Source organism: Lepus europaeus, chromosome 21, assembly GCF_033115175.1.
Source record: "Lepus europaeus isolate LE1 chromosome 21, mLepTim1.pri, whole genome shotgun sequence".
In the NCBI taxonomy this organism is placed as follows: domain Eukaryota; kingdom Metazoa; phylum Chordata; class Mammalia; order Lagomorpha; family Leporidae; genus Lepus; species Lepus europaeus.
Window position 1 is genome coordinate 13,212,673 of NC_084847.1, and position 9,295 is coordinate 13,221,967.

Sequence of the window (9,295 nt, forward strand, 5' to 3'; positions counted from 1 at the left end):
GGCGTCCACACCGGGAGTTGATCTCCTAGCTCTGCAGGCTGAGAGCCCAAGGTCAAGGTCGGGCATGGTCTGGCTGCCGCGAGGACGGGACTCTTCCTGGTTGGACAATGGCCACCTTCTCACCGTGACCTCACCTGCCCTTTCCTGGGTGCGTGCCTGTGAAGAGGGATGGCTCGCTCTCCCTCCTCACATAAAGCCACCGAGCCTACTGGATTAGGATCCACACAGCCCCCCCACCAGACCTTTTTTAACCTTAATTAACTCCTAAAAGCCCGCTCTCCAAATACACCACACTGGGGATTAGGGCTTCAACATAGGAACTTGGGGAGGACACAGCCCAAAGGAGGCCCATCAGCGCATCCTCTCCATTGGTCAGTTTCAGTGTAGGCCCCAAGGCCATCCCAAGGCCTAGCTATGTGAGACTCGAGCAGCCGGGGCGCCTGGACAGGAGCCGCCTCAGAGTACAGACCACTTAGGAGAGCAGAGCCGGGCAGTAACAGCACAGCAGCACCCAGATCCAGCCACACCTGGAACCGCGTGCTCAAACCCTTCTCAGTTAACTTGAAGCAGTCCGTTCTTTGCTGTTTTTCCGTCACCTGTAACCCAAAGAGTCCGAATACGAGGGTGCTTCAAAACATTCATGGAAAAAAAATGGAATTACTAGAAAAGGTTGTTCTGGAAGTAGATAATCCCAGAGTATCACATGGGGGCCACCCTCGGAGTCCCGATTCTCCGAAGGCAGCTGGGTCCTGATTATTTTTTTTAAATAAAAGACTTATCTATTTATTATTTGAAAGGCAGAGTTACAGAGAGGCAGAGAGAGAGAGAGAGAGCGCGCTTTCCATCCATTGGTTCACTCCGCAAATAGCCAGGAGCCAGGAGCTTCTTCCCAGTCTCCCATGTGGGTGCAGGGGCCCAAGGACTTGGATCATCTTCTGCTGCTTTCCCAAGCCCGTCAGCAGGGAGCTGGATCGCAAATGTAGCAGCTGGAATTCAAACCCACGCCCATATGGGATGCCGGCCCTTCGAGCAGAGGCTTTACCCAGTATGTGCAGCTCTTGCGATTATTATTATTATTTTTTTTTGAACAATCACATTTTTAAAATTTTTCCCCAGAAACCTTCTATTTAAGGAATACAAAATTCATGCATTTCATAAATAGAACTTTAGAAATATAGTGACTCTTCCCAGAATACCCACCCTCTTGCTCCTCTTCCTCCTCCCCCTCCTATTCCCATTCTATTTTTTTTTACTAAGATCTATTTTCATTCACTTTATACACATATGATTCACTCCATACTAAGAGTTCAACAAGTTGTATGAATAAAAAAGAACCTGTCGTGAGAGAGCTGTTCAAAGTCATTGCATCTCCAAGTATTAATTTCACTTCTATAGATTACCTGTTAGGTGCTCCATTAATCACAGAGCAGGGAGAACTTATGGTATTTTTCTTTGGGGACTGGCTTAGTTCACTAAGCATGCTGTTTTCCAGTTTTTAAAAATGCATTTACCCCTGCTCTTCTCAAACAGTGGAAGCGAGGAAGGTACAAGAGAGTGAACAAAGGGGGTTACTTAGTCAATCAGGGGGCACGCCCCAGCAAGCAGGAAACAAAACAGGACCCCGGGGACTGAGGTCCCAAGGATGGCCCTAACCAGCTCGTGGCACGGCGAGCAAGGGCCAGGGCAGGGTTTCGTTTCCTGGGAGCCCCCTGGCATCTTTGGAGCCTGGCTGCAAGGCACAGCGCCGCTAAGGCTGCGAGCCCTTGCACAGGTCTGGGCCGGGTGTCTCACCAGCGAGGGAGGAAACAGGGTAGCACGGAGCACGAGGGGCGCGCTGGACGTGGGGGTGGCGCGCGGCCCTCTGCACCACCACTTCCCCTGGCCTTTCCCCAGGCAGGCTCCTCCTCTCCCAGGCCTCCTCGCACTGGGGCCCCTGCTGCTCTAATTCGCTTTTTTACGGAGCAGGAAGCCTCAGGAAGGGGCAGCCACCGAGCCTGCCGCGTCTTCAGCCATGGCCCCAGCACCCGGCCTCGGGCGCGCGGTAGGTGCTCGGGGAACCCGGGGAGCCACCCCTGTCCCTTCCAAGGCCGGGCACCCAGTAGAGGCTCGGGGAAGGCTGATGTGAGGCCAAGGACGGCTGCAGAAGGCACGGGCCACTTCCGTGCCACCACCCCCTTCTGCTTTTCGGCCTCCCGGGCTAACAGCGTGGAGAGAGCGGCGCAGCCCCGGAGCCTCCCCGGACGAGGCCGCCGCCCCGGAACCGGGGCCGGGCGCGTCGTGCCTCCGGGGAGGGAGGACGGGGGAGGCCCGCGGGAGGCCGCTTCCAGGCGCGTCCCAAAGTCCCTCCCGCCGCCTGGCGTCGCTTTAAGGCGGAGGCCCGGCGGGGGCCGCCCCCGCGGCGCGCTCGGCTCCAGACTTCGGCATTTCCTCCCCGCTAGCTGGCGCGGCCTCGCCTCCCCTCGGAAGAGGAAACTCGCGGGGCTCGGGTAACGGGATCCAGCGAGCAGGAGAGCGGCCGGAGAGCCGGGAGGGCCGCCCGCGGAAGGAGGCGAGCCGGGCCGGGCCGGGCCAGAAGCTGGCCGAGGACAGCGCGGCGCAGGGCGACACCGCGCGCCGCGGGCGCAGGGCGCGGCCGGGAGCCGGGGAGTGCAGGGCGGGCCGCAGCTGGAAGGAAAACTTGAGCTGGGAGAGGAGGCCGAGCCGGAGGGCGGCTTCCCCCGGCCCTGCGAGGGGGGAGCCGCCGCGGAGGCCGAGGAGACGGGGACAGCGGGGCCGCCCGGGCTCTGCGCGCATGCTGGGCCGGGGGCGCCGCCGGGGCTGGTGCCCTGGGCTGCTCCGCCGCCGCGGCCCCGGGCGCCCGGGATGTCGGTGCACTATACCCTCAATCTGCGCGTCTTCTGGCCCCTGGTGACTGGCCTGTGCACCGCCCTCGTGTGCCTCTACCATGTCCTGCGGAGCGGCGGGGGCGCCCCGGCCGAGCCCCCCGACGGCGCGGACAGCGGCTTCCCGCTGCTCAAGGCCACCGTGCTGCTCCTGTTGGGCTACGTCCTCCTGCGCTGTCGCCACGCCGTCCGGCAGCGCTTCCTGCCCGGGTCGTCGCGCGTGGCCGGCCACTCCACCTTCTCCCCAAGACCCTTCGGAGAGCCGGGCCTCGGCGTCCTGCTGGAGAGTTACTACGAGCACGAGGTGCGCCTGTCGCCGCACGTGCTGGGTCACAGCAAGGCGCACGTGAGCCGGATCGTGGGCGAGCTGGTGCGCGCTGGCCGTGCCCGGGGGTCCCCTGGCCCCATCCCCGGAGGAGCGCTGGCCTTGGCCTTTCGCGGAGACTTCATCCAGGTGGGCAGCGCCTACGAGCAGCACAAGATCCGCCGGCCCGATGGCTTCGACGTGCTGGTGCCGCTGCGCCTGCCGCCGCTGGTGGCGCTGGAGCCGCGGAGCCTGGGCCAGGAGCCGGAGCTGGCCCCGGCCTTCCGAGGCTGCTTCGTGTGCGCCCTCAAGGCTCCGCCCTCACCGTCGGGGCCCCCAGGGAACCAGTGGCTCCGAGACTGCAAACCCTTCTCGGATGGCTTCTGCGTGGACGTGCGCGGGCGGCGCCACCTCTCCGCCACGCTGGTGCTGCGCTGGTTCCAGGCGCACTTGCAGCGCTCTCTGGCCACGGTGCGCTACAGCCTGGAGGGGCGGTGTCGGGTCAGCCTGACCCCCGGCGGCCCTGAGCAGCCGCCCACCCTGCACATCCTGCCCTGCCGCACCGACTACGGCTGCTGCCGCCTCTCCATGGCGGTGCGTCTCATCCCCGCCGTCCACCTGGGAGACGGGGTCTTCCTCGTGGCGCCGCCTCCACCACCCTTGCCCGTCGGGCCCCTGTCGGAGCTCCCCGGAGGCCTGCGCGCCGAGGCGCTGTGGGGCGTGAACACAGCCCGCCAGGAGCAGAAGTTGCTGAGCTGGCTGCAGGAACGGGCCCCTCCAGGTGCCTGCTACCTCAAGTGCCTACAGCTGCTTAAGGCCGTGCGCGACCTGGGCACCCGCGGGCTGGACCCGATGGCCAAAGCGCAGTGGGAGCGCGTCCTGTCCTCGTATGCGCTCAAGACGGTGCTGCTGGCGGTGCTGCTGCGCGAGGGGCCTCCTGCCAAGGGCTGGGACGACGCGCACCTGGGCGAGTGCTTGGAGGAGCTGGTGCAGTTCCTGAGGGACTGCCTGCTGCGACGCCAGACGCTCTTCCACTGCGTCCTGGGCCCGGGCGGCGCGGCCAGCGACGTGGGCCCCCTGCCCAAGGTCCTGCGCGAAGCCGCCCCGGTTGACCTCCTGGCCGCTTTCGACAGGCGCACCCGGGAACTCGCGGCGGCGCGCTTGCTGTCCACGTGGCGAAGGTTGCCCCAGCTGCTGCGGGCCTATGGGGGTCCCCGCTACCTCGCTAGGTGCCCCCTACCCAAGAGCCAGCGCACCCTGGGGTTCCCAGAAGGTGAACCGTAAGCCCCGAGGACAGCCCCCACGTGACCCAGTGCCCTCGGGACTGCTCGCAGCCGCTGGGGGTGGGGCGATGGGGAAACCGGTTAGAGCCCGAGGAGCTGCAGAAGGTGCTGGGACAGTTTGGGAGGATGCCACAGGCTTTGGGTGGCTTAACCATCACCCCCTGGCTCCACCATCACTAACACAGATATGGACTCATCACACCTGCCCCGGCGTCGGGGGCGAGCTGTGGAAGGTAATACAGAGTAGACCCAAATGTTGGTCTGTGGATGAAGATTGCTAACACAGCTTGTTAGGGAAGTCGGGTGGAGGAAGCCCAAGCTAGCTGCAGGCAGGACCAAAATGTGTAATAATAACAACAACAAAACTGATGTTTTTTGAGATGATTCCTTGCTAGGTACTGAGTTCCTGATTTTTTTCTTTTTTATTTGAATCTTTATCCACAGCTGGAATGGAAATTCTTTCCCAGCAGTGAATATTCCAAGGAATATAATTTCCTCTGTCCAAATGAATATTCCTGTACTTTTTTCAACGGTGCCATCTCGGGTGCTTGGCAGGCCCGTGGACAATGAAGTTGCACGTGCCGCGTGGCCGTCGGGGGCCGATGGAGAAGCACGCAGAGCATGTAGGCTCCCGTGTTGTAACTACCGGCAGCAGGAGTGTTGCATCCGAAAGGGGGCCAGGCGCATTGATTATGAAGTGTGTGGCCGTAGCAAGTGGCCAGCCCGCCAGCTTCCTATCCCTCCTGGACATAAGCGGACCATTGCCGAAGTCGGTCCACACCCATCAGCTGAGCAGGTCCTGTAGGAGCTGGCCACAGTGTGGCCGCAGCAAGGTGCGTGTTGCTGACAGCACCTGCGAGGGCAGACAGCATGCTGGCTCTGGAGAAAGAGGTTGTTTCGGCCTTTGTTTATAAAGGTGTTTTTGCAGGGCATGCTTCTGGCTGGAGACAGAAACCTCTGGTTTGGTTTTGTTTAGCAGAGCCCGTGGGGAAGAGGTTTCTCCCTGAGTTTCAGTAGCCAAGGAAGAGGAAGTGCCTGCTGCCGGGCCTCGGTGCTCAGTGATGGTTCGTAGTTGTGAGGGTTTCTCCCCTGCACCAGAAACCCGTATGCACTCAGCCCAGGTCTTGCAAAAACGTCTCCCTTAGAGAGCTCGGTAGCTGAGGCTCCGTGCTTGTCCATCAGTTACTCCCTGGCGCGTCAGCGGAGTCAATAAGTGGGGTGAGAGCTGGGACACAGCCCAAATGTCACCGGGCTGAGTGCATTTTGCAGCTAGGAGGGGTCGGTGGGGAAGTTCCTTGTCCTCCCAGATTGCTGATGGCTCTCGTTTGTGGTTTAAGATCAGAATGGCCCAGAATTGTAGCCTGAGTCCAGAATGTGGTTTAAGTTCTTCAGCCTGTCTGAGCATTGTATGTTGGAATATTTTTCCTCTTTCTAAACAAAGACATGTACTTCCTTTGACTCTCAAAGGTAAAAGTTGGAAGGTAGAAATAGTTTGGTGAACAGGGCCCGTGTTGAGTTTCTGAGCTATTTTGAGGGGACATCCTAAACCTTTCTTTAGGGGACTCGCTTGGCCACCGTGGGAAATCATCGTGCATCGGCGATCGATAAGGAAGCCTTCTCATCAGAGCTGCACAGTCCTGTGTGCAACTGTGGACTGAAAGGGAAACACCTGCAAATGTGCTGGCTCCTGGAGGTCGTTTTGGGCGTGGTTCCTGTGGGCTCCATCAAGGTCACGCCTAGCTCAGGGGTCACTGTTAGGTCATGAGGTACCGCACTGAGCAAAGCTCTCCGTCTGCCAGCCTCTTGCAAAGATAAAAACTGCACAGCATTTTTAACTTTTTAAAATAAGTGCCAAAGTAGATCATATATATGTGTGTGTGTGTGTGTGTGTGTATTTCCATGCTCAGCCACAACTCCTCCTTCAGTTATTAAGTCTACTGCATTGGGGGGAGAATGAGGCTGTTAGAGAGATTATAAAGCTTTGAAAGCTGAATTTTCCAAATATTTCTAGCTGAGTTGATGGTTTCTTTTTGATCTTAATATTTTAAAGCCTAAGTCTGGTAACATACTGTTATCGTAGTTTATTATTGTTATTATTATTATTATTTTTGTTGTTGTTGTTTCAGGTTAATTACCCAAAGCCTCATCCATCCTCGAGATCTTTAAGTTTTATTTTTTTAAATTTAAAATTTTTAATTATGTTAAATTAATGGGCATTGTGTTTGTGATTTTTAAAAATGTTGATGTTTTATTTAAATGCCATGCTTGAGCAATTGTTCTCTGTACATGGTAACCAAAATGTAGGGATTTCGACCAATTTTGGTCCATGCGTAGCCATCCAAAATGTGTACCACGTATAAATGGAATAAAACAGCCATTAGCTAGGCGCGATGGCTGCCCGAGGCACTTAAATTAAGCTCAACTCTGTTTTGTACGCTTAGTCATTTGAAATGTACACATTTTTGGTGTAGGATTGGTACTGGGGATGCATATATGCAAATATCCCCATACAAAAAGGTTCAACAGCAGCCACCAGACCACCAGAAAGGTTAGCTGTTGGCGCCGGTGCCCGGAGAAGATGGTTTGGGGAAGATGACTCAGGCGTGGGGCGGCCAGACGGCGCTCAGCACCTCCCACCCGGCGGGCTTGGGAGCCTTCCTGGAGCTCTGGTGTGGGCTGGGAGAAGGAGTTGGTTTTTTGGTTGTGTGTTTTTCTTTCTTTCTTTCTTTCTTTTTTTTTTTTTTTTGCAAAATGAAACCAAAGCTGAAAGGAAGGGGGCTTCAGGAAGGAGGACTTGAGATGGAAGTGAAAGGGAGAGAGAGAAGGGATCCTGCGAGGGTGTGAGAGAGGTTTGGGTTAGGAAACGTGTTCTTCAGTGTGTGCTATTTCCAGCCAGGGGTCGCAAACTCAGCAGCCTACAGAAAAGGGGGGGAGGGGGGTTATGGGGGGGAGAGTGGACGGTGCCCACTTTCCAGGGGCAGCCCTCATCCAGCTCCATGCAGAGCAAGGGAGACAAACGGATAGAAAAATACATATTTTTTTAAAAAGTCAAATTTGCTGATTTTTCAACAAATAATTAAAAAATATCCAAACCCCTGTGTGGGCCAGATGAAAGCCTGCAGGCCACCAGTTTGCGACCCCTGCCTTATACAGTGAACTTGACCCCTGAGTTGTGTGCGGTTATCTTTTGTGTTGGATACCGGGGTGTTATATATCGTGGGGGGATAGTTCAGGTCTTCTCTATCCCTCAGACTTAAGCTTTATTGTAGAAACAAACCAAAAAAAAAAAAAAATTAACCCAGCCACAGATAACACTTAACTTAGAGTTCCCGGGAGGTCCCCTGATCACGGAGCCGTTTCCGAGTGGGACCCTGCGTCCGGTCTCGTCCCTTTCCTGGTGGCTCGGGGCAGCTGGCTTTGCTGACGGTTGGCAGATGAGTCATCAGGAGGACTTGCAAGAGAACTCATTTCGCTGCGTTTTGCTCCTAGAGTAAAATTAATTGTCGTTATTATATTTGCTTGTGAGTGGTATTCCAGCCTGTGCGTCGACAATGACGTGACAGCCGGCTCCTGTGACCTGGGCTGAGCAGTGCTGAGCCTTTGAGCCGAGTGTCTTAGACCTGTGCCACTGTCCCTGCCAAGGACACGGCTCTGATCGGATGCTCTGTGATGTCTGGATCCCATCGAAACGGGCATCCCAGCGCCGGAGGAGTTAACCAAACAACACCCCCAAAGCAGCTCCTTCTGTGCCGTGCCCTTGACCTTGGAGAGGTCTTTCTCTCCTCGCTCATCTCCACATGAAGGAAAATTGTTTCTCCCTCTCCAGTGATGGAGCAAATGAGCCTCATTCGCGAACATTTCCAGAGGGAAACAGTTCTGTGTTATCATTGCGGTGCTGGTTAATTTTTTTTTTTTTTTCTGATTGCCCGTCTGTTACTTAGACATGACTGGTCTTTACTATCTATGTAGCACATGGTTGAGTGGGACTAAAGCAAGTATACGTTGTGAGAGGCTGAGGACTATGCAATCATATATATATATATATATCTATAATCTGGTTTTTGAAGTATCAGAGATGAAGGGGTGTTTTAGCATCTTTTGCTAGAAAAGTGCCTTGATTCAATCGCTTCAGACATTCCTCCTATTTTGTTGTAATCTTGAATGTGTCTTCTGACCCCAGACTGTGTATTATGAAGCATTTGGACTGTGGCAGTCCAAGCAGAAGTTGTGTTCCAAGAGCAGAGACCAAAGAGTTAATCAGATCCGGTTTAGCTGCTACAGCCGTGTGATTCCAGTGCCGCTGAATCGCACCACATTTCCGTGGTCCACACCATCGAGGCCTGCCATGCGTGTTCTCTTTCAGGTTGGAGTGAATTTGCACTTTTTAATCAGAGGGGTCATTTGGGGACCTTGTTCTTTTATATATATATATATTTTTTTTTGCTTTATTAATAAAGAAACTTGTAGAAAGCTCTGGACTGAATGGCGACTTGGGGAGGGTGCTCGTTTTCTTGGTGGGCAGCTCTGCCTGCCCATACCTGCGTGTATGGGAGTCCTTTGGCCGTGCGGGAAGGCTGCAGGGGACCGTGGGATGCCAGGTCATTGCCTGCAGGTCTGCAGCCTGGCATCCTGCCTACTACAGCCTCCTGCCCGTGCCCTTCCTCTCTGTGCTTGCCCTTCTTACCCCTTCTCTGCCCCCAACACAATTCAAGTCTTGACCTGTGGCTCGTTTCTGACTCAAGAATTAGGCCCCGGAAATTTCTTAGCCCCTTAGGCCCTCTCTAAATGGTAAACACGGCTAATAAGAAATCCCATCAGGCTTAGCG

General features: G+C 55.7%; 1 protein-coding gene across 1 annotated transcript; it reads left to right on the top strand.

Annotated features, from left to right (window-relative positions):
• Window positions 1-2,585: 2,585 nt before the first annotated feature.
• Window positions 2,586-8,426, top strand: ITPRIPL2 (ITPRIP like 2). The gene has a single exon (XM_062180217.1). The coding sequence runs from the start codon at window positions 2,863-2,865 to the stop codon at window positions 4,468-4,470; it is 1,608 nt and encodes a 535-aa protein (XP_062036201.1). The 5' UTR covers window positions 2,586-2,862; the 3' UTR covers window positions 4,471-8,426.
• The last annotated feature ends 869 nt before the right edge of the window (window positions 8,427-9,295 follow it).

Excerpts from the sequence above, each read along its gene's own strand:
- ITPRIPL2 (XM_062180217.1), top strand. The coding sequence starts at position 2,863 with ATGTCGGTGCACTATACCCTCAATCTGCGCGTCTTCTGGCCCCTGGTG.